At 46.1% G+C, this 25,000-nt stretch overlaps 2 protein-coding genes across 8 annotated transcripts in view; both read right to left on the bottom strand.

Annotated features, from left to right (window-relative positions):
• dip2ca (disco-interacting protein 2 homolog Ca) overlaps positions 1-15,470 on the bottom strand; it is a 110,507-nt gene extending 95,037 nt beyond the window's left edge. For all 7 annotated transcript variants that reach the window (XM_031583701.2, XM_031583703.2, XM_031583702.2 and 4 more), the window contains exon 1: positions 14,287-15,470. In XM_031583701.2, coding sequence (XP_031439561.1) covers positions 14,287-14,365 — 79 coding nt within the window. In that variant the 5' untranslated portion in view covers positions 14,366-15,470. The remainder of the gene's footprint in view (positions 1-14,286) is intronic.
• Positions 15,471-15,608: 138 nt separating this feature from the next.
• LOC105894776 (La ribonucleoprotein 4B) overlaps positions 15,609-25,000 on the bottom strand; it is a 20,854-nt gene continuing 11,462 nt past the window's right edge. The window contains exons 2-14 of the mRNA XM_031583741.2: positions 24,797-24,878; positions 22,533-22,669; positions 22,296-22,399; positions 22,013-22,123; positions 21,847-21,900; positions 21,521-21,730; positions 21,286-21,395; positions 20,929-21,213; positions 19,522-19,567; positions 19,228-19,413; positions 18,931-19,058; positions 18,733-18,844; positions 15,609-18,430 (exon numbers count right to left, since the gene is read on the bottom strand). Of these exons, the coding sequence (XP_031439601.1) occupies positions 18,170-18,430; positions 18,733-18,844; positions 18,931-19,058; positions 19,228-19,413; positions 19,522-19,567; positions 20,929-21,213; positions 21,286-21,395; positions 21,521-21,730; positions 21,847-21,900; positions 22,013-22,123; positions 22,296-22,399; positions 22,533-22,669; positions 24,797-24,878 (1,826 nt within the window). The 3' untranslated portion in view covers positions 15,609-18,169. The remainder of the gene's footprint in view (positions 18,431-18,732; positions 18,845-18,930; positions 19,059-19,227; positions 19,414-19,521; positions 19,568-20,928; positions 21,214-21,285; positions 21,396-21,520; positions 21,731-21,846; positions 21,901-22,012; positions 22,124-22,295; positions 22,400-22,532; positions 22,670-24,796; positions 24,879-25,000) is intronic.

Genomic DNA, 25,000 nt, shown 5'->3' with positions numbered 1-25,000 from the left:
AGTCCATCTGGTTACACACACACACACACACACACACACACACACACACACACACACACAACCACCAGGTGGGATTGGGTAGAAGAAGAAAAAAAAGAACAAACTTTCAGAAGGAAAGCCAAATAGAGGAAAAAAAAAAGAAAAGAATGAGAACAAAAAAAAAACGACAGGCACATTTGTGGATAAAAGCTGGTCTCCGATCTTCAATTGGCACGCTGGTGCACGGCTGGCTGATAGGAATGGCGCTCTGGGTCCTTATCTCGGCGCTGTGAGTGTGCTCCCTGCACGGCCATCCGTGGCTTGATAAGCCCCGAATGAAAAGACCTGCAGTTTCACGGCACGCTGAGAACGAACACCTTGATTACTACAGAAGAAAGAACCGCTCTCAATGACGTCATCCTTGGCTAAACAGGCGATACAATTATAGAAACGAGGGAGTGCTTCTAAGCCTGATATTTCAACACCTTTTAAGCTTCCCCTTGATCACTTTTCCTTTTGCGAGCGCAGATCCATTAACAGGTTGGCTGGGTATATATATTAAGCTAATCAAGTGGCGACCATATTGATTTTTCTCATTCGCCTTTTATGAAATCAGTGCTGTCGGAGGAGGCTGTGTGGCGGTTAAGGGAGACTGTGATGGCAGTTGGTGATAGGACAGAGCACAAAGGGCCTCAGTTCCAGCAGGGAGTCCTTCAACTGCAGAAGCGGAGCTTCCAACCAAAGCCATCCCAAATGATTCAACATCAAATCCAGTGCTGCAGCCTCTTGGGAATACAGGTTAGAGGCGGGATTCAATCCCAACTCTGTGTTGGCGGAGATGCACTGGGCTAATAAACCTGCCGTCTTACATGTAAATCAACAAACAAACTTCTGAAGCCAGATAGGCCATGGGGAAATAATGTCTTAAAACGTAATTTATTTTATTCGTCCAAAAAAAAAAAAAGAAAAAAAAAAGAAGAACACCCAAGCAAGTCCTTTTTTTCTTCCTAATGGTAAAAGGATAATTTAGGTCACGCTTTTAATTGCAAATGCATCTCTCCATTTCCTGCTCTATCTCCCATTCTCTGTTTGTGCCGCTCCCCCTCCCCCTCCCCCTTACAAGCCAAAGAAACCCATGACTCAACGCAACACAGACTCGCTGATGGCACAGCTTAGCGCAGCGGGGATGCTAGCGAAGCCTCCACGCAGAAACGCCTTCTGAGACAAAGCGCAGAGCTCTCTTTCAAGCCACTGCTTTCACATGCTCCTGAGGACTAAAAAAGGGCCTGCCACAGAGACACAGAGAGAGAGAGAGAGAGAGAGAGAGAGAGAGATAGAGAGAGACACACAGAGAGAGAGAGAGAGAGAGAGAGAGAGAGAGAGAAAGAGAAAGAGAGAGACACACACAGACAGAGAGAGAGAGAGAGAGAGAGAGAGACTGAGACTATGAATAGAGTGCATTGTCATGGCGGGCCCTTTGGGTGGCCGTGGCCGTGGCCTGGGTGAGGGCCCTCTGCCTGCCTGAGCTGAATAATTAGAGGCAGGCAGTGGCCTCCTAGAGGCAGGCAGGCAGGCTCACATGACTCATGTGCTTTCTATTTCTCCATGTGTCTTTCTCTCGCTCCTTCTTTCCATCTTCTTTTGCATGATATCTCTGTCCTCCACTCTCTCCAGCCCCTCTCTTTCTCTCTCTCTCTCTCTCTCTCTCTCTCTCTCTCCTCTCTCTCTCTCTCTCTCCTCTCTCTCTCTCTCTCTCTCTCTCTCTCTCTCTCTCTCTCTCTCTCTCTCTCTCTCTCTCTCTCTCTCTCTCTCTCTCCCTCCCTCCCTCCGCCTCTCTTTACCTCTTTGTCTGTTATCTTTCTCTCGTCTTAAGATACCGTTTTTTTCTCTCTGTCTTTCGCCCGCCCATTTGAGAGGAGCGGTGATCAGCCTTGATACAGCTCCAGTCACGGTGCGAAATGAGATCCCTTCTGTGTCCTTCCTCAGTCAGTGTGAGGGTAGGGGATGGTGGGTGGGGGGGTGGGGGGGGGTGGGCGGTTGTTCGGCCGTGACGCTGTCTTGGATAACGACCCAACCGACAGGCTGCCAGCATCTGTCGCCAAATATCACAGAGAGAGCAAAAGTCCCTCTGCGTCAGGCTCCTCCTCCTCCCTCCCTCCCTCCCTCCCTCTTCCTCACTCCTTTCCATTCCATAGCGCCACAGCCCTTTCTTTCCCTTCATCTTGTCCCACTATCTATCTGTCTATCCCTCAAAGCCCTCCATTACGCTTTTTCTTCTATGTCTCTTTTCCACAGACAAAATGTGAGAAGGGGGGGGGGGGGGGTTGACTGTCCATGACTGCTAACGCTTTCAACAACACGTGCTGCTGCCGGGTCCAAAAACACAAAAGGCACATTCTTTCCCATGCAGGGGAATGTGAAATTGAAAACAGAACACAGAATCAGCCAACCTTTTCCACCCGCGTTCAGCTTTTTCCCCCCTCCTTGTTTGTGTCAAAGAGACTCCGAGCTGTTGTGTTTTTACCAGCAGTAATGTTTGGATTACAAGTGTGTATATATTTGTATTCAACAAACTGCCACCGATATACAACCTTCAGCAGAGGTCACATACTTGGCCTGCAGGCGCCATGCCTGGACCTCCAAGCTTGCGGATAACCATTGGGAAGGGTCCTCTGACACGCCCGAATACAAAGAGGGCTTGGTAGCTCTCTTTCAAATAGCACAAATACTGGGAATACCTTCTCCTCATCGATGGTCAGACATTCTTTTCCAGTTCCCACCGGTGTAGTGTCCAAGTACCTTACCTCTGCCAGACGCCTTGGGAATCAACACTAATAGGATTTAACCATTTTTTCCCCTCATTCTCATGGATACAAAAGCCAAAGAATCTATAGATCAATACCTGATCTATAGATCAATACCTAATCTATAAATCAATACCTAAGCACGGTGCTGGGAATGGTATCGCTGGTACCACATCTGTTTTTGCAACGGTTTCCCAATCTATAGTCTTTTTACCCTTCATGGCCGACTCCTCGAGGCAGTGTTACAGTCCCCCATCCCTGATGAAAGCAGGTCTATGCTGAACCAAGTGGCGTTTATTTGTTGGTGAAATAAGTTGACATTGTCATTATTACCAGAGAGCGGGGCGGAAGAGCAGTCGATGGGATTGAGGAGGGAGGGTATTGATTGGTTGGTAATACAGCTTCTCAAAGGATTGCTGGTATCAAAATAAGTCGCATGGACCCTCCTCTCCTCTCCTCTCCTCTCCCTGCTCTGCTCTTCTCTCCCTTTCTCTCTTTCTCTCTCTCCTCTCTCAAGCTTAGCTGAGAGTTGTGTCATACTGGGGACTGCTGGAGGAAACCACCAAAACCTTGAAGGTTGCACAGGTCAAAATCTCCCACTCTGGTAAGCCCCGAGTCAGACACATAAATCTTTCTCCAAAATAGAACCCCCAAAGCGTCATCAACCAGAGAGACTGCACCATCGCTATGAAAGCCACACCCCACCGAAACACACTCTCACAGCGCAACAACACAGACACCAAAATGTAACCTCACAAAAGCAGAGTCAGACCTTCTCTCAACTCAACCCTTGACAGGGGACATGCTAGCCTGAGTCGCCCCTTTAGGGTGGAGACAGAGTGGGTGCGGAGAGGAGTGCCCAGGATAGACCGAGCGCCCGACACAAGCACATTGTTCAGGAGCAGCACTGTGATATAAACAGTGGGGCCGTTTGAGCCCACATGACCACATTCCTCCAGAGTTTTGCGGGGAAGCACTGGGATAGGCACAGTTCTGGGAGGGGAGAGGGTGCATACATGTGTGTCTGGGAGCGTGTATGCCTCGCCCAGCTGTGCAGCGAGCGACACGGCTCAGAGTGTGTGACCCCGCCTGCACACGGAGGTCAGATGACACCGGAGGCTCTTCGTGGGGGCCCTGTGCTCTGAGCACAGAGCTGACCCCAACCAGCCCTCAGTTGCCCCACAGGGCAGGACACATACATTACCACTGAATTCCATGCGCGACATTTAAATCATGCTCTGTTGGAAGACCCATGCCTGGTGTACGAGCTAACTGCTAATTCGCTAGCTCTTTAAGCTAAGAGTGCCTGAACTTGTGAAGATGTACGAACCATTACAGGTAGGGGAGAAAAGTTTGCATTGATATCTGGAAAATGTTTTCGGTAGCAGTAAGCTGAAGCAAAGTCTATTTGACCCCAAAAGTCATCAATATTAACCAGAATTAGTCAAAACTAAACCCTTAGTAACCCAAGACAAATCAGTTTCACCTGCTGCCATAGGAAGAACACATTTTGGAAATCTTCAACAGCTTTGGCAGAAATAACCCCATTGTGCTATGGTTGGAATATGGCTGTAAAGTATCCGAATGATTAACTTGGGCTACTCCTGTTTTATTGGCTGCAATTGGGTGAAACATCGAAGATGTTCTTCAGGCTGTAATTATAGCCTACGACACACCCTTCAGTGTGCTTTAGATATTTTCACCTGTTCATTAGACCTATGTAACAAATGACTGTGGCGTGCCCAACAAATAGGCAAGAATTGGTATGTGTGTATGTCTATGTGAGTAAAACACAGCTAGGAGATGCAACTTAAGCAGACGTCACAAGTTTGCCCAATGTTCCCCTAGACCAAGCTTCACTTCACTTGAATAGTCTCACTTCTTCGCCAACGCTTGCTAAACCATCAGGGTGAGAGCTGAGTCTGCTTAAACCCAGTGGCTTTAAATCAAACCTTCAGCACACACACACACACACACACACACAAAAAGCAGAAAAAAAGAAACGAGAAGACATCTGCAGCTGTTAGCCACACAAGTTCAACAGAGCTCTGCTGTTGCCGTGGTGGCGGCAGCAGTGCATTCTTGTGCTCATGTGTTTGAAACTCAACCCCCCTCCTCCTCCACCGCCTCCACCACCACAACCAATCCCTTCCCAATCACCACTCCTCCCAGCCTTATGAAGTCATACAGGATGCCAGGTGTCTCCCCTTCCTATTTATTTAACATGGCCACCTCTCTCTTTCTCTCTCTCTCTCTCTCTACAAGACAGACTGTGGGAAGGAAACAGAGCCTACACCTCACTGCTTGGCAACGGGGTCAAAGTTCACCCAGTGCCCTCCTCACTCAGCCTGTACAGGATGTGGGTGTTTGGGAGCATGTACATAGCATATGTGAGTGTGTGTGTGTGTGTGTGTGTGGGGGGAGGGGGATTCAGATTCACTCTGGTTTAGGAGGGTCTCTGTGATGCAGGCTGAGAGCCAGCTCAGACAGAGGGGCCTGGGGACCCAGGCCTGAGAGGCGACTGAGGCTCAGCAAGGGCCGACGGGGAGAGGAGCCGAGCAAGGGGCCCCTCGGCAGCACAGGCCCTGGAAGCGCGGGAGCAGCCGGGTGTGAAATTGTTTACTGCCTTTCTCGAGGACGGCAGGTTACTCTTAATAATTAATGATAACGAAGGCGCACAATTACAGATCATCACCGCGTGCGCGGGAGAGGTGAGGAGGTGTTGAGTGTGACCTTGGCTCCCTTCACATTCTCTCTTTCATCCCCTCTCTCTCTCTTTCTCTCTCTTTTAGTTTATCAGCATGGGTAAGATCATGAGGGAGTCCAACTCAGGTTGTTTTGGAATGGTGGACTGGATTTCTGATGTTATCACTGCTTTGCTATCCCTGTGCATTCTTCAGTCACAGTCACAACATTGACGTAAACAACACAGTTTTGGTCTTATAAAGACAGAGCCCATGGACAAACCCCGATACCCACTTTTGTTTAGGCCATGCTTGAACAGTATTCATCTCAAAGACAGTGGAATTCACTTCATTCAAGTATGTAGAATATTCAAAAAGCAGATTTTTGTTTTGATTCTTCTTAAATTAGCCAGAGGGTATCAAAGTGTATTGGGTCTTAACCTCCAACCTATGGGGTCAGCCGGGGAGCAGTGATTGGATTAAGGCCGGGGCTGAGCAGTCTGAAGGACAGTGGAATGACATAATCCCGGTGGCAGCCAGCAACACAGTTCCATGGTAGCAGATGGGACTCAGCACTCACACATGAAAGAACTTGCACACACACACGCACACAGAAACCAAAACATACACACACTTAGACATACACACACACACACACACACAGACACTCAAACCAAGACAGATAGGCCTACATACTTGCACAGGCTCATTTTCAAAGTGAAAACACGTTCTTTTGACATTTTCTCACTCACACAGGGAGATTTTATGGTGTGTGTTCCACAGCTGTAGTGCTTTATCAGCACATTTCAAAACGAAGATACAGAGAGAGGTCAGCCAAGGGAAGGAAATCCATCTTTTTTCTTTTTTTTTTTTTAAATCCCTTGTCTAGTGGCATTTGGAAAGAGTGCGGGGACCGTTCTGGCTGCAAAAAAAGTGTTGTTCTATAAATCTGCAGCCCAGAACTGGAGTCCAAAAACCCATTCCAGACAGACACTGGAGCAGAGAGTACGCACTTCCCTCCGTGACAAAGAGGTCTGTCTACGGGGGGGGAAAACTGGAGGAAATGAGGTTCTGCAAGGTGCCTCAACATCTGGCTCCTTCACTGAGAGGTGAATTTCAGGAATGACACTTTTTTTTTTTTTTTTTTTAAAGATTGCATTCAATATTTAATTAGCTGAAAATGAGACAAACGAACTGGCACTTAAGTTCAACACATTGTGGAGTTATGCCGTAACACACACACACACACAAGTGGGCGTATTACATTTTTAGAAATATGGATTGAAGAAAAGCCTACAAGCAGGCCGCATAGTCAGGGAAATAGTCTGATTTATTTGTGGCATTTAAGAAAGGCCAGGGCTCACCTGCGGAGCCACGCTGCTGTCTGTGATGGCACAACCCTCGCACTGTCAGCCAGGGTAGCACACAACCTGAAGACCTGACTGCCAACCCCCCCTGTCTGCCCCAATAAACATACCACCCCCGCCAGTGTGTGCATGTGTGTGTGTGTGTGTGTGTCTGTGCATCTAAGCACAGCACACTGTAACAACAGCAGGGTACATGTTATGGAAGACCTGCCATTCTGCACCCCAATATGTAACCACATTCCTCAGCGTCCTCCACACAGTCACCCGTACAGGAAAGCAAACCTGCCAGTGATCAAATAATCCTTTTAACTGCCGATCTAAAAGGGAACGGACCTGAGCGATCCCCACTGTGAAAATCACGCCAATCGCAAACACACACAGCGCTTCAGGGGAGCTGAGATCTCTAAACAACAATAAAAAAAAAAACACCAGGGGAAGAATTTAAAAATAAAAAGGGATGATAACGAGATGGCACAGCGGCACATTCCTTGTTGCCAGGGCAGCAAACTGCTACAGTCGGCTCTCCTCTCCGGTGTTCCAGGCAGTTTTGTGTTTCGTCTGAGTGAAAGAGGGAGGGGTGGAGATATTTGGATAGGGAAACTATGTACTCATGTCAGCCAACACATACGGCCGTACCACTACTAAGGAAGGACACATACTCTACATTCCCATGGGAGATGTGTTACAGCCTGGTCACACACACACACACACACACACACACACACACACACACACACACACCTGTCCACCACACCAAACCGTACTCAAATCATTCTTAGCACTCTGTCTACACCTACAGTAATGCCCCAAACCAGATGCTAAGTGGCATGTGTGCAGAGCTCCAGACAAAAAAAAAAATCCTAAACCCAAAATAATTAGGAGCCAAACTCAGTATAGTTCTGCCTGTGCTTCCTTTTCCCCTGTCGACAGCACAGCACTGGTTTATATGTAGTCTATCAATGGCCCCCTTTACCAGTGAGGGGCAATATTACCTACAAATAATATGATATACAAAAGGTATTTTTGTGGCAAAAGTATCAGTGAGTAATATGTCCTGTTTACAATTTAGTATTGGACACCAATGCTGATAAACCCATCAAGTGAAAATGTTCAGATCTCACTAAATAATGAACTTTCAGTTTCATTGGCTTGTATTTAAGAACCTGGCTACTACTAAAAAAGTGAACTTGAATCTGGATAAGGAAACTGTTTACTCATGTCAGTCAGACACAACCGGCCGTACCACTACTAAGGAAGGACACATACTCTACATTGCCATTGGGAGATGTGTTACAGCCTGGTCACTGTAGTCATGCAGTCACACACACACACACACACACACACACACACACACACACACACACACACACACACACACCAAAGCCAAAGTGGATTGAAATCATTCTTAGCACTCTGTCTACACGTAAAGTAATGCCCCAAACCCCATACCAGGAGTCACTGGCCAAAGAGCATTAGTAAGTTGTTGCAAGCCTGATGCATTTAGAAAACCTAGAGAGGTTGTCACGCTAACTGTAGTAGTCTTAAACATTAACTAGATTAGCTCACTGTTGTTCAACAGGATTGCGTTTGACCATGATTTTCAGGCATCTGTTAAACGGTCAGTGGCCGGGGCAAATAGTAACCTAGGTGTGTGTTTACTTCTTTCACGAGTGAGAAAGATGACATTGACAGCCGACTGCAGAGCTGCAGAGAGTAGTTACCACTGAAGCATTTCATAAATGAGGTGAAACGAGCTGAAAACAAAAATGCCAATATCGATGTAGGAAGTTTTATGACACCGCACCCTAAGTGCACTTGTCCTACAGGCAAGTCATCTGAGTTTCTGAGCTGTTGCTGTAAAGCTTGTCAACCTGTTCTGGACAATCAACCAGAGTGCTGGAAATGTGCTCCCCTGGGGACTGTCGCCAGTGGTCGCAGAAATTAAAAGAAATTGTCAAAAAAAAAAATCAATTAAAAGCACATTTGTGACCATTTTAGTCACCATCTGGAGCCCTGGTGTGCAGTCTTTATACAAATAAGCAAATCATATCACACACATACAGTACCCTTAATGCATTAGGGCTTAAAATACAGGAAACACTCCACTGGACATGTGCTTACATTTCAATGAGCTCTTTTGAGAGCGAGAGAGAGAGAGAGAGAGAGAAAGAGAATGGCATTAAACATACTCTCCATTCTATCTATTAAGAGATTAGAGGAACAACTAGGAGAGAGGACAATGCATGGGCCTTAGATGACACCGCAAATCTGTTGGGCTTGAATCCTATAAAGCACCGCCACATTAGATGCATCATTAGGGATGGAGCAGAGGAGGATGGCACTGACACCCTGACTTACTTACTCTCCAGGAAATCCATCCACGGCCAGCACTTGACACCCTCAATGTGTACAAAGACCTCTTCACTCTATACAGAGTTCAACAAGAAGAAGAAAAAAAAAAAAACTTGTATCGCGCATGTCAAGATGGCCAAAAAACACAGTATCGGCGCGCGCCTGCATCCCCCGTTTGTGTGAGCATCTCCCTCCGTCGCCCTGGCCCCCCTGCTGAACGGGGGGGGACGGGGACGGGGGGCTGACCATGGCCTCAGTAGATGTAGGTCACAGAGGATTGTTCTAATCCCAGTCCCTGGAGACTCTTCCTTTTAAAACTTAAACCAGTCCTCCTGTTAATGCGACACCAGCATGTGAAACCTGATCCCCAGGCGTTATGCGACACTTAAGGAGCTCATGTTGATTCGGGCTTTTTAACAATCAAAGGGGGGCTCCTCGTGTGGACACAGGGCCTCCAAGAAGGATCGAGGGCTGTTTGGGGATAATACCGTTGAGTTCGGACTCAATTAAAATCACTGATTCACTCACACACACGCATTCACACACACACACACACACACACACACACACGAGGAGGGAGCACTGCCCAGCTCACAGGGGACCTGTGAATCTGCTACGGAATGAGCCAATCATGGCCCCACAAGGTTTACAAAAAGTAGGACACAAACCAACATGGAGGAAAACAAACATGAATGATCATGTCAGACATAATTGTGTATAGAATTATGTGAATTCCCCTTCATATTCCTACCAAGTAGCCTGTTAGGGAGATTTTACCAATCTCCTGTGTTATATATAAGCACTGATTTGTTGAAGGATGCCTTGTAAATCAGACTGGAAGAAGACATCTACTTAACAATAACAGGACTTGCATAATCTGGGATTATGGGTAAAATAAGAAGAATCTGAGGAAGCTTTAAATCAAAGCACTACAGATCAACTGAATTTGAAAAGTTCAAGAGATTAAAAGAGTTGACATCTTTGAAATAGGGATAAAGATATTTTGTGTTCAGATCGTTAATCAGTAATTAAAAAATGAATCCCTCGCACAGTATTGAACAAACTGACTTGGTCTGCGCGGACCCATCACCATGGCAACCACAGATAAACGAAAACAAAGGGACAGGCTGCTGCCGCCCATGGACTTCAAACTCTGTAGTCTGTAGTCTGTGACATCACCCCCCTTTCACACACACACACACACGCACGCACGCACGCACGCACGCACGCACGCACGCACGCACGCACGCACGCACGCTCGCACGCACGCACGCACGCACGCACGCACGCACGCACGCACGCACACACACACACACGCACACACACGCACACACACGCACACACACGCACACACACACGCACGCACGCACACACACGCACACACACGCACACACACACACATCTTAACGAATGACCGAATGACACACAACTTCCCTGAGGAGATAAGAAGGCTTATCTTTCATTGGGTACTACAGCTCTTTATTACACATTGTGCTTTTGGCCCATTTCAGTACAGTCATGGTACAGCTAGCTCAATGAATTTAAGTAACAGAGACAGGTGTTCCAACTGTCAACAGGTCAACTACTCTCTCTCTCTCTCTCTCTCTCTCTCTCTCTCTCTCTCTCTCTCTCTCTCTCACTCTGTCCTTTCTCTCTCTCTCTCTCTCTCTCTCTCTCTCACTCTGTCCTCTCTCTCTGCTCTCCTCTCACCTTTTGTACTGTTGGCCTCTGTCCATCTTCAATCATGCATCATGTCAGACCACAGCCACAGCCTCTCTGCTATGATTTACATGCAATGCCAGGACCAACTCTAATGCTCGCTCGCCTAAAAGAGGGGGATTAATGTCCCCTGCACCCTTCTCCATCACGCCTGAGCCCGCTGCTCTTCCCTCAGAGGGGTATGTGAGTGCTCACATAAGCGCAGTCATAAAACACAACTCGGGCTGAGGCCTTGAGGCTTTCCGTCACATGCATGTGAGCCACGTGGGCCGGTACACGTCCTCCTGGCATCCCTTACCTCTCTGTCTCTCTCTCTCTCTCTCTCTGCCATGTCACCGGTTCTGAGCTCCACAGGCTACAGCTGTGGAAAACACAACCCGCTAACTGACGCTTGAGAGCTAACCAGCCGGGGAGAGACGCGCCGTTTCACACTCCTGTCAGGCTGTCACTCGCCCATCAAAGGCCATCATTACAGCGGCCCCCTGGTTCTACTCTGAGGAAACAAATCCAATGCTGTGGGTGATGACAGGTTCCAGCGCCTGACAATGTGCAACGTGCTGTGATGGAGAGAGAGAGAGAGAGAGAGAGAGAGCACTTTTCACCGACACCGACACACACCAGCAAACACCGACACACACACACACACACACACTAACCCAGCCCTTGTGCTACGCAGACAAACTACTGGTCCTTCAGGGGCTAAGCAAGGTAGGGTTCACTGATGAGACACTGGGGCAGAGGGGCTTTTTTTAGCACCCTTGCAGAGAAGGAAAGAGAAAGAGAGAGAGAGACAAGAGTATTAGTGTCCTTTAGTGGTACCCATCCACCAAAACCTACCAACTAGAAAAAACGTAAGCACGAGAGACTAAAGGTCTCTGGATATGAGGCAAACAAGGCAAAAAAACCTAACGAGGCTTGAAGGGCATTCAAATTGAATTGTTCTGTTGTGCTAATGAACATGGAAGTAGGTCAGGGTGTGTTTTCTGAGTGAAACCCTCAAGTGTTCCGTCACCGGAGCTTACTCGTTTCGACTGAAGTGACATAATCCACAAATCTCAGTGTTTATGGACGAACAGCATGCCAATGAGTTGCCCTCGTCAAATATTTAACAGCCTCACCATACTGCATTCTGGTGTACCAGAGTTACTACAACTTTCCGTGTTCATTCGCTTGGGGCCATGAATCGGAGGGATTTGTTGGCCCGATAGTTTACAAAGAGGTGTGCGTTTGGTCTCTGCTGACATAAATTGGCCGGTGGACGCCATACTTTGGCCTGACATGAGACCATGCGATGTGACCACACCATAGTCCAGATTTCGAGGAGATGGTCAGTAATCGTCATGGCAATGAAGGGGTTATGAATGTGGGCCGTTTGCTTTGACTCTGCGCGCTGGCGCACCAGATGCCGGAGGCCTTGGAGGATGTGTAAAATGAGGCCCAGATGTGACTGGAGTGGAGACTGCATTGGGGGGGGGGGGGGCAAGATTTCAAAAAGCTGCAGGAATTCCAAAAAGCGCTGATCCCAACACCCCCCAACCCTCCCATCTCAGAATCACATGTCTCGCTCTGTATCTACTGTAATAAACCCTCTGAATCTTCACGGGCATAGTTATTGTACTCCATGGTGGTTGCATGTCCAAGCACAACAAAAAGAAATAAGTGGTGTAATAGTGTCTGAGCTGTATGTAGGCATATCTGTTTAGTAAAAGCTAATATCAGGACCATAGGAGGTCCAGGCCATGCTCTTTACAGCACTGGCTTATTCAGTTAACAATCTCAGACAGCAAGGTTTGGTTAGCCTATATGTCCTACAACCTATCCTCTAGGTATACCATTTCTCACATCAGTAGGATTGGTGCTGGCATTACTATTTCATTCGAAATCGATCTTAAAATGAGGCGGCCAATATCTTTATTTGCTGCAATGCATCCTGGAAACAGAGCCAAGTAACACATAGAATTTCAAAAGCAAGGTTTTCACGGGCCCTATTCTTTTCGCCTAGCTGCGGGGAAAAGGTGTGCTAATAGAAGCGCAGAGTGAAGGACAGACGGAGAGAGAGCGAGACAGTCTTGTAAACCAGCCAAACGTCTTCATTTCACTGCACCACTGTGTCCACGGTCTCTAACCGAAGGGTCCCGTCAGTCTGGGACGAAGTTAATTCAAAAGGAGTGGGCGGGACCGAACAGTCACGAAAACATAGCATTAGGTTACAATCCACATTGCCAAAAAAAAATCTGCAAATGGCACATTCACGTACTATCCTAGACTACAGCAAAACAAGCAGTAGGGCTTGTGCCGATATAAGTATATGCTACACTGACGATACTGAGTCAAACGCAAAATGAACAGAGGTAGGCCACATTTGTAGTTGTTAGCATCAATAGGCATATGTTATCCCCAATATATGGAGCACATAGGGTATTGGTTTAATGATAATTTAACAATACCCCCCCTCCCCAATCTCCTTACAGTCCATAGTTAGACGACTGGAAATGTGAGGGTACGATAGCGAAAGACCAAAACATCCATGGGCGTGCATGTTAAACAATTTCGGTCCACGTATCGCCTTAAATGGTTCAGTTCTGCACATAACGGGCAATCACGCACAGCAGCAATGAAAAAATACACTGCAAACGCCAGGATGACGGAACAAACAAAATACAGATTGGACTGCGCTGCATAGGATACCCTATGGAAAACACTGCGTTAAAATCAATCGAAACAAGAGACGGTGTAATATATTTGAAGGCATTTTCCTTGAAGAGTAACACATGAAAAAGCATGGGAAATAATCTGTAGGTCCGAGGTTGTTTATGACATTTGGGTATGGTTAGATTTGTCTGACAACCAAGATTTTCGGAATATCATCGCTTGGTCTGATCCATTGGATCCAAATTTCTCAAATATTGCTAAATGCCCTGGCACTGAGTAGCGAATCATTAGGAAACACCACTGCTTTATTTTACCGACGGCTGAGCCATATTTGGATATCTTATTGTAGTCATCACGGCCGAAATCGGATTTAAAAGAAATGCAAGGGGTCTCATAAGGAACTCTCAAATTGGCTACAACAGTCTTCAAGTCTTCGGTTGTTAAATTCAAGGTCAACTAAAAGGCTTTAGACCTGTGTGCAATAAAGATGATGCTTGAGACAGCCGACAGCGACAAAGAAAATAGATGACATTATGTAGCAAGCTTTCGTCTTCAAACTGGATACATTCTGTATGTGCCGTGAAGGCAGTTTGAATGATAATTGCATTCAACATCTGGTGGTGGTGGTGTTTTGAAGGAGGGAGAAGGGGGAGGGGGTGTTACCATACATTCTCCGCTACAACCGCTTTTAGTTAAAAATTGAAGGATGAATGGTAAAATTAGTCTTACCCTCCGATAACTCCAGCTCCAACTCAGCTAATCTGGCTCGCACCTCCAAAGGAAGGGGCAGCGCATCGCGGTCCGCCATTGTCCGTTTTAAAATCACTCTCGTCCTTTCTTCTTTCTCTCGCTCTCAACCAAGTCTTTCAACGCTGCCCTTTCTCCCCACCGCAGCAGAACATAAGGGCAGAGGAGGTGGTCGTCCGAGCAAACCGTCGAGGAACAATATCGCTTAGATTTTTTTCTTTCTCAGCGAAACCCCGCCATATCTGTGCGTCTCCTCTATTGGACTCTGTGCAGTAACGTCTTGAGTGCAATGCTGGGCTGTCAGTGCGTCGGTGTGGCTCGCCGTTCACAGCGGTGTTTGCGGCTCCTGCTTCTTTTACCGTCACCCTCGCATGACGCAAGGGGACGTGCGTTGTGCCATTACCAGATGAGGGCGCCAACTACCGCCTTCATGTGGCAGAGACTTGTTAGGCCTACTGTACCCCATCTAACCGCTCCCTCCACGCCCCAAACGTGAGGGGGTATAAATGACAAGGGCTGAGCATTTCATTTGGACGCAATCTGCTATATTATAACGGATATACAATATATGTAACCTGCAACACAGTCGAGATATACCTGTATAACCACTAGGATTTAGTCATTTCTGTTTTTATTTCAGGAAATTGTAATCAGGGCCAAAACATCACATAGCAATATCACCACAATACATTACCAAACATCTCCGGTATTAGTCACGTTTTCCCCCAATTCCATCCAGTCTGTTTTATACACAGCCAATCACGGCTTTAGTCTTGCAAGGAAGCAAATGTGTTCACAAATCCAGAAAACTAGGCCATCAGGTTCGTCTTCTAAACTTGCAACACTATTCCAAAACTGATGTGCAACCTATGGAATCTGCTACGCAAGTGCCGCCCTCTTGTGGCCACAGTGATATTGTATTACCTCCTAAAGGACGTCGGCGTCAGGCAAGAATGTTTGGTTGAAGGCCACTCTGAAGGAGATTAAAAGGAACAGTCTGCGATTGTAATCCAATGGGCTTTTTGACAATTTCAGCGACTTGATCCTCACTGCCCTCTAGTTGTCCATTCAGTGTGTGCGCTCAAAAAACTTGTGTTCACACAGTCCTGGCTCTGTAAAATGGAAAAATAGTGGCTCAGACTGAACCATAAACAATTCTAGGCAATCAACGACAGAAGGGAGGGGTATGATTTGGTTTGGTTGTAATAACAAGGCTGGTAATGAACATCTTTTCGCCAGCATCTTTAACTTACAATCGTGAATATGTGTTAAATAGCAGCAATAAACACACAGTGGAGCATATGTGGCATCCAATTCAGCATTGACATTTATTTTGATACATCTTTTTTTTTCTTTTAAACCAATGTAAGGGTACCTTTAATATTTTTTTTTCTTTTCAAATTATTTACATCTGTACAGACATCGTACACACATCTGAGTGCACATATTTAATACAGTATCAACTATTTGCATTTACAAAAAAGAAAAAAGAAAATCAAACAACTGAATAAACAGCCACATGAGATTCTTCCATTTCTTCCTTCACTAAATCCCAAGTGTGCTCTGCTATTTGGAGTTTGAAAAAGACAGAAAAGAAAACAACTGAGCAGGACACGGTGACAAAGGCTATGTGAACATTTTTTTTTTTTTTCAAAAACACTTGGGGTGGGGGGTGGTAAAGAAGGGGGAAAACGGGAGAAGAAAACAAAATCACAATAAAAAAAAAAAAAAACTCCAAATGATTAGCTGAACAGTTAAGGCAAACGTCTTCTTTCAAGTTTAAATAAATTCAAGTTTTTAAATGGTAATTTCTTTTACATATAGTTACCCTTTTCTGCACATTTTAAAAATAACTGCGAAGGGGGTTGCTTAATTCAACCTTTGTATCGTTTCTCATAATAGGGCTTCAACCCTCCACTCCCCACCCCCTGCTCACAATGTCAGCCTTGCAGATCAATGTGTCATTCATGTCACGCGGCAAAAACGGCCAAACCTTGGTGTCTGTTCCCTAAGAAGGAAAAGCAGGAAGATATCAGAAGTGAGATGCACTGGATGAGGGGAAGACCCGAGCCCCCTTAATTGACAGGAAGACGTCTATTAGGAACCTGGCCAGTGGCTTTTTGTGGTCTGATACCGATTCAAGGTTTAAGTGGAACACAGTAATGAGAAGAGACCAACACTCGACCGCAAGACGAAGGAAAACAAGAACAAAACCGATGGGTGACCCAGGTCCACAAGAATGGAGCGCTCACAAGGAGGATGGGGAACATGCAGAAGATGGGGAAGGAAGAACGCCTCTATGCACACAGCTTCTTTGCTTCTGTCAGAGGGAATACCTTGTAGTCCTGTGTGGATCCTTCAAAAATGTTGGGTCTCGAGTCAGACTAGTTAAATGTGGGACATGAGGTTTTTTAATTTTTTTTTTTTTTCTGTGGTACTTTTCCTAGGCTTTTTTTTTTCCCTGCCCAAAAACTGACAGCACACAAAAGAGAAAAACACAAAACAAAACTTACAGAAGAAACAACCATTAGCACCACGTCAGCATGAGGAAAAGACTTAGAGAGAACAGATGCCAGTTTCAACACAAGACAGAAAACAGGCTAGGCACATTAACACCCAAACTCCCACCCCGCAAAACCCTGCTCTACCCTACCCTACCCTACCTGAGCCCTAAGCCCCAGCCCCCTGAGGACTCATCAGTGTGCAGTTCTTTTTGACTTCCACATAGGAGGAAAAAAAGAAAAAAAAAAAAAAACAACCAAAATAATATACAAATTAAATCTAAGTAAGGCGCTCAATTAAAATTAGAAACAAAATTAGATACATCTTTAAAAAAAGAAAAGAAAAAATTATTATCACACACAGGACAATGGAATACTTCTCACCAGCTACTTACATCACACCAATACAAAGGATTCAAAAGGTATTACTGTGTGCTGGTGTATTGGTTTTTTCCCTTAAAAAAAAAAGAAAAGAAAGCAATTCTCCAGTGCTGATTTGTAAAATGGTGTAAAAAAAAAAAAAAAAATCTGAGGGAAGATTTCTTTTCCAGAATGTTTCTATCATGCAGAACACGCTACAACACCTGCTTTCAAGGAGAATGTTGGACAAAACAGTCTGGGGGGAAAAAAAGGAAAAAAGAAAAATCAAGACCAGGCTGTCTGTAACAATACCTGGTTTAAAAAAGATTATATAAAATATATTTATATAGAGATGTATAAAAAGAAAAGTGTTCAGCACTAATCCAACCTCCACACTTCTACCATCAACACGTAGCTACATTAAAAAGCATTAGCCTCTTGCCAAACTAATCAGAGTACATACATAGCCAGTACTTAAATATCATTGTCCTTGAAAAGGAAAAACGAACAAAACAAAAAAAAAAATTCATTGTGTTAATGAAGAGTAGAGAACGTAAACACACACACACACGCACACACACACACACACACACAAAGAAAGGAAATGCCTCTGCACCCACAAGTGCTTCTGCCTCCAAGCCCTGATTCCAGTGACAAGCCGTCATGTATGCACTTAGGGAGATGGGGATTGCAGGGCAGGAGTGGGAGAGGGGGTGGGGATGGGGGGCAGGAGAGAGAAGTGTCACTAGTGAGAAATCAGTAGGGAGAGAGAGAGCAGAGATAGTCTGAAACAAGGAAGGAGGATTTGCCGTATTTGCGTGCATGTGTATGTGTGTGTATGTGTGTCTGTGCGTATGTTTGTATGTGTGTTTGTATGCGTGTGTGTGTGTGCGTGTGCGTGGGGTAATTAATGTTGCAGCCCTGACACACTGGGGAAGGGGGTGGGGGGGTAGTTCTACTTCTCTCTTTTCCAGTCTTTGCAGGAGTGGAGCTGGCGAGCCCCTTCAGGTATGGTGCACAGAGGAGGAGGAGGAGGAGGATACGGCCTCAGCTCCGAGTCTCTCTCCGCCCTCCGGCTGGGGCCTCCACGCCTCTCGGGGGCGCCCGGCGGCAGGCTTGGGATCCTTGCTCTTGGGCTCACCCGAGTCAGGGGCCCTGATCTCATCCCCAGAGGCCGGCCGAGCCTCTTGGAGGGGCTGAAGGGTGGGCGGTCCCTCCCTTATTCTCTGGCAGATCTCAGCGTAGCTGGGCTTGCGTGGCTCCTGCTACCAAAACAGCACAGTGTTACCTCACAGGGAAGACAGATGGGATCCAGCAAGGTTTTCATGCCAATTCAAATAAATAAGGGGATCATGGACGATCTTTTCAAGATTGAATGAAGCACATTTTCAGTTCTTTGTTCGCTAACTGGGTGATTTTCAAGAAATGCATTTGACCCATAATACTGCGTACCCTAGGAGTGGTTCTGGGGCCGTAAAAAAAAAAGAGGATATGAGCTCTAGAAAAGTATCCAGAGCAGGAGCCAAAATGTCTGGTTGTCAAGCCCTAGACGGTCACCTCCCCTTACCTTTGCTGTGGCGGTCTGCGGAGCAGGAGTGGTCAGTGACGGGCCTGGCGCGGGCGTCTTATCTGCAGTCAGTGGCTTGTCTTTGGGCTTCTCTGGTGGAGCCTTCGGAGTGCTGCAGACGGAAGCACACTCCATTTGAACCTGATGTGCCAAGCTTACACAATTGATCATGTCTGGAATGAGATGGGTGCAACTTACTCTTGGGAGCAGGCTGGAGATGGGGGCGGTTTATGGTCCGGGGCAGGCGGGGCCACAGCAGGTTGGGGTAATTCTTTGGGAGGCGCCAAAGCCACAGAACGGCTGCTGACCAGATCCTTACTCAGAGGCTGTATGGAAATAAACAATACAAAAGCCAAAAAAGACCCAGTGAGATACACAACACTCAAAAAGCCCACACACAGCCATAAACAAATTAAAAATGTGTGTGTGTGTGTGTGTGTGTATATATATATATATATAAATACCAGAGTGTTACAGGGCATGGTTTTGGGGTACCTTCTCTGTCTTAGTGGTTCCAGTGACGATAGCAGACAGTCTGCTCTCGGCGGGGACCTCTGCCTTCACCTCAGGCTTCAGCTGGCCTGCGGCACCAGGGAGGGGCGGGAAGCTGGACAGGCCCAGCTCAAAACTGGGCGAGGGGGTGCGCTCTGGGGCAGGAGGAGGGGATTGCGTGGAGGATCGCTGTCCAAAACAAACACACCCAGAGTTCAGCTCGGAGCACACTGAAAACACTAGTTCCATGGTCACACCACACACACACACACACGCAAACAGGGGAGACACACTTACTGTAAACTTGTCGTCCCTTCTCTTTCTATTGCCGTACACATTTTTCCTGTGAAAGAACAAGAGAGCACAAGTGTTAGCAAAAACCAAGACACTGATATTTGGGTTGTTACCCATGATGTTAAAGAAGCAAAGGAAAACACTGAGAACTCCGCTGGTGTTCATAGCCTGGGTTCACTTCTACAGTTTAAAAACACTCCTATTCAGACCCAGTAGAAAATTGAAAATAACTTTGATGCACCCCCCAATAAATAATCTTTTGGCAGCACAGATGACCTACACAATTTGGTTCAGCTCTTTCCTCTACAGAGATGACCAGAGTATCAGAATATACTTTACTCTACCTTTAAGGCTTTTACTTTTGCGTTCTCACACTAGAACATTTGGTCCAAAACTCTCGAGTCCATTTAATCGGTTTGGTTTGTTTTGTTAGTAAGAAAGCCGTTTTCTGAACACGGGAGTGGACCCTGGTACGGGTCCCAAGACCGCTCGGAGGAGGTAGGGCTGTGTATTAGCAAGAATCTGCCCATGTTCGGTCCATCTGTCGTTCTGCTGCTCCAAACACGAGTGTGATTATTCCTCCCTCCCCCCGCTGGTATTCTTTCACATTACATGTTTTGGTTGCAAACCATGGTCTGTTTTATTTACCAAGGTCACTAAACAACGACGCAAAGTAAGGTAAGTAAGAGAGAAAAGAAAAGCCACAACATTTTTTTTTTTTTTATTAATTTGGTTATTTATCTGCCATAAATGATGCAAGCTGCTTGGATAAGGAGGTGTTTGCTGAGACAGATGGCAAATTTAGATGAAATTGCAGCTTGGCTCGCAGAGCATACATGCACACCCCCTCAAGACTGAATTGCCACGTCACATTTGTGCTGGCAGAAAATTGCATGTTAATGAATCATTTCACATTAAGCTTTCACACCAAACAAAGCGCACTGGAGTTCAGGTGAGACGTCTGGAGGACTCCGGTACGGTCCCTGGGTGCTCACTCCAGTTTGGAAACCAGCTTCACATCAACAAAAACAAACTCAACGGCTCAAGTGGACCCCGGTACGCACACAAATCTCCCTAGTGCACCCTAAGGATCACTGTGCTGCACTGGCTAGGCTCATTGGAGACGGGTGTTTGACAGAGCTTTGTTCCTTCTGAAAATCATTTTAGGTAGAGTTCCAAGACTTTACCATGAGCTGACTTGCCCTGTTTGTTAGAGAATCCAAGTCTTGCAGACCACTCCATGCAGGCTATTCGCCCCAACACCAAATGCTGTTATATAAAGCAGCTCAAGACCTATTCCTGCATTCATCAGCAGACATTTAGAGACACCCAAACACAACATGGTGTCCTGTGACTGCCCAACCCATGTTTGCTCCAGTTAGAGACACAAGGGCTCTTTTAAGTGGTTACCTGCCACGGCCAGCGCTGGGGGAGGAGTTGGCCCCGTTGGGCTCCATGCGTCCGCTGCCGACCTGCTCCCGGCGGGGGTGGGGGAGGCCAGAGGGCAGACGCGTGCGGCCGGGGCCCAGGTGGTGGGGCGGAGGGGCGCGGGCCCCGTTGGACACGCGATCCGCAGGGAAACTGGGGAAGGGTGGAGGGTTGTCTAGGATGCCCACACCTCTGTCCAGCCCCAGGGTGTTTGATCGAACATGGGGTTTGTTGTGGTTTCTGCCCAGGAAAGAAAATGGAGACAAACTATGAAAAAGTCAGAAAGAAAGCAAATCGAGAGAGGCCTGTGTCATGAGTCATGGCGGATATCAGCAGTACCTGTTTCTCGGAGTGTACTGTCTGATATTCAGAGGGGACGTGGCCGACTTAAAGTTAGGGGACCCTGGAAAGCCATTGATGAAGCTGGGGTTCGGAAATTGAGCCACCTGCTGCATAAGCACAAGAAATGGAAATTAGTAAACCACCACAAATGGGTCGAGAAAAAATAAATGAAATTAAAAATCACAGGTTTTTGCAGTTGAAAAAAATAATGGTGGCAGTATGGAGCACTCACCATATTGGGATCCAAGTAACCTTGTGTTGTAGACCAGCCCTGGGGGGCCACCAGTCTGTAGAGGGGAGGAAACTGTTGCTGCGCTCCATAGATGGGGGGCATGTAGTAGGACGGGAAGCGCTGCTGGTTGGTAGCAGGCACATCAACCGGCCGGTAGCCGTTCTTTGGCGCAAATGTGTTGATGGCAATGGCTTTGGCCTTAATGCGGGCCTTCACAAGACAGAGAAAAAGAAAACAATTTATCAGCCAAATATGGACCCTAAATTACACCACAGCTGAGCAGTCAAAAACACAGAGAAGTGAAACTTGGCTGGCCAAACTAGTACCTTAACTGGCTTTCCTTGAAAGGTTTTCACTTCTTCTCGAAGGTACTGGTATGCCTGTGAAACACACAATAGTGATTTAACTATTGGAATCAAATATGATATTTGATTTGATATGAATTTGATCATAAAAAATATTGATAATCAAACAACCATAACAGTGTCGTACCTGTTGCGCATCTGCCTCCGACTCAAAGGTGATGAACCAGTTGTCATTGTAGGCAAACTCGCAGTTGATAAACTTGGGCAAGTTGTCGCTCTTGAAGAGCGCCTCGACTTCCTGTGAGACCAAAACAGGGAGCATCAGCAAACACAGACTGAGAGACTGACAAATGACAGGCTTGCCCACAGGACAGTAAAAAAACAGGAAGAGAAATTCCACCAGGGAAATGAGAGAGAGAGACAGAGAGAGACAGAAAGAGAGAGAGGAGAGAGAGAGAAGAGTGACTTGCCTCCACAGGAGTGGCCTCGGGGACCTCCCTCAGGATGACGATGCAGCGGTTTTGGTTGGGTCTCACCTTCTCGCCACACTTGTCCACCTGGACCAGAGGCAGAGCTGGAGGGGGATTCAACACAAAAACATTGAATGGAGAGCACTAACAAGCGTTTCAAATTCATCTCGCTATGCAAACAAAACCACCTATTACAGGTCGGTGGTCTTGGGCCACCAAGGGGTCATAACGGCTTACACTTTAGAATGTCAGAGATGAGCTCCACATCAGTGCTGAGCTTCTTGATTTGGTCGAGATTGGCCACAGTGACAATTGGCACGTACTGGTCGCTGTCCATCTGAGAGATGAGGTACATGTCGTTGGCCAGATTCTCCCTGGAAGAGGAAATGAAGCAAAAAAAATAAATCAAGTCACCAGTCACTTCTATTCCCTCCCACCCACGGGCCCTCCCTAAGTACATTCTTTAGCCCTCAAAAACACACTCCCACAACAGCAAACTGAAGTTCCTCAGACAGACAGTTGCTGCTGTACATGCCCAAGATTTCAACGCCAGAGTTATGCCACAGACACACATGACTTTGAAAGTAGTCAGATTGCTGGACTGTACACACCACACCACACAACTTGTTTTCTTCTAATCAGGAGACTTTAAGTCATTGTGGTTTGCACACTGCATGACTGACCAGCGAACGGGGGTCCCACATTACAAGATCTTTCACCAGCAGTAATCTCTGATGAGTCTGTTTTATTTACGTGGTTAGGTTTTTTAAGTACGTGGCTTAGTGACAAACCTGGTAAGTGGTAAACTTTCTAACAAACTTTCTAATAGAAGAGCCCTATGGTTTTATTCTTCTTTTAGGCCACTTATCCACAGTTAACTTCTCTAAGTTAACCGTCTCTAAACCACAAAGTTGGAACTCAACCCCTGGTCTCCAAACTACGTTGTGTGACAAAGATGCATGCGAGAAGTGACACGGGAAATGAGTCGATACCATGTGCGAGACGGGATTTGTTTTTCTCCCAAAAATGGAGCACGAACAACACAAGTTGTGTGTGCATGGACCTGCAGCAATAAAACAAGGAAGAACGAAATTCTTGTTGTGTTGCAGCAGGTGTAGCGCCCCCTTATTGACAGTCTTTTCACACTACAGGATCTGGATGGTTTCTTTTCACAATTCACACATGGCGATTACTGAGCACCTCTGAAATGGGGCTTTTGTCTGCAATCTCCCAAAAAATGTAGGCAAGTGGAAAATCAGGGCTAAAATCGTTTGGTGTGAACTTGGCATTAGCCGTGTTGAGATCCTTGCTTGCTTAATACACCGCTAACCAACTAAGGCAGAGCATCAGTGGGGATTACAACCCACTTCAATGACAGAGCAGTAGGCCCCAGCTTTTGGTTTGCGCAATACAAGCCAGCGGAATAACAGCAGCATCAAAGCTGTAATGGGACACCAAGACACATTTTTTTGTGTGTGATTAAAATGTATGTTTAAAAAAATGAGTAATGACAACTACAGGTGTTGTTTCAGGTTTGGAGATTTGTTCAGATTGGTTGACGCATACAGATGTTTTATTGTAACAAAATAATCTTTTGAGCAGCCGTCACATGAAAGTGGAATCTCATAACATCTGTCTGGGGGAACTGAAAACACCTGCTCCAGTGTTTTTTTTTGTTTTTTTTTTTCTTGCTACATGGAGAAAGTCATAATGCATTTGCCTAAGATCCACTGGACCGAGTCACAAGCACCAATACGTTTTACATTCCCAGCTTGTGAGATCTACTCCCCTCAGAAAGAAACACAAAGTACTAAAGCACTGAGACAAACGCCTAAACAATACTAACTCCCATGTATACACAGGATAGTCCAAACAGGAAACATTCATGAAACATTTAAAACCTTATAACTGAGGTTTTTGCATCAATCATGACATTGTATTTTACAGCCTTAAGACACAACTGGACTCCATATAGAGGACATGTATCTTTTTCATCCAAAAACTAGAGTGCATTTTACACCAGGCTGTATTTCCACCAATTATTATAAACTTGGCAGCTGACTAAAGTACAAATGCAATCTCCCTCCATTAGTTTACCTAAGTGTTAAGCACATAATCAAAAAAAAAAAAAAAAAAAAAACTAATTTTAGATCGGGATCTGTTGCAACAATTGGGCCAAATGTTCCATCAATCAGGGCGGTAGAGCAGCCTCAACACTTCCCAACTCTAGGAAAACAACATCCTAATCTGACTGGCTTACATCCTAATTATTGCAGCTCCAGTGAGAGACCTGGGAAACTGAGATTACATTAAGATAAATTATGGTGATTTGATTTTATTTATTTTTTTTAACTGAGATGTCAATCTTTCAGGATCTCAAGCCCTGGGCAGTTGAGCATGAATTTGGCATCATACAGTTTGGACTGAAATAGGTCTCGGAAACTGGGAACTGGAGAACATCTGTGAGGAACCAATGATCAGTATGGGTCACTTCCACTCACCGTGACAGGCAGAACTCCAACGTGGCCTTCAGCTTCTCCCGGAGATCCTCTGACTGGCAGGAGAGGTCTGTCTCACTCCCACCTGTTCAGACAGAAGACACAAGCACTGAATTTCACATTGCAAACCGAATTAAATGGAAAACAATACACAAAAGGTGTGTACATTTATACATCAAATATGACATATATATATATATATATATA

The sequence above is a fragment of the Clupea harengus genome, chromosome 17 (genome assembly GCF_900700415.2).
Source record: "Clupea harengus chromosome 17, Ch_v2.0.2, whole genome shotgun sequence".
Taxonomy (NCBI): Eukaryota; Metazoa; Chordata; class Actinopteri; order Clupeiformes; family Clupeidae; genus Clupea; species Clupea harengus.
The sequence above is the reverse complement of the archived record's forward strand: the minus strand, read 5'-3'. Positions and strand labels throughout refer to the sequence as shown.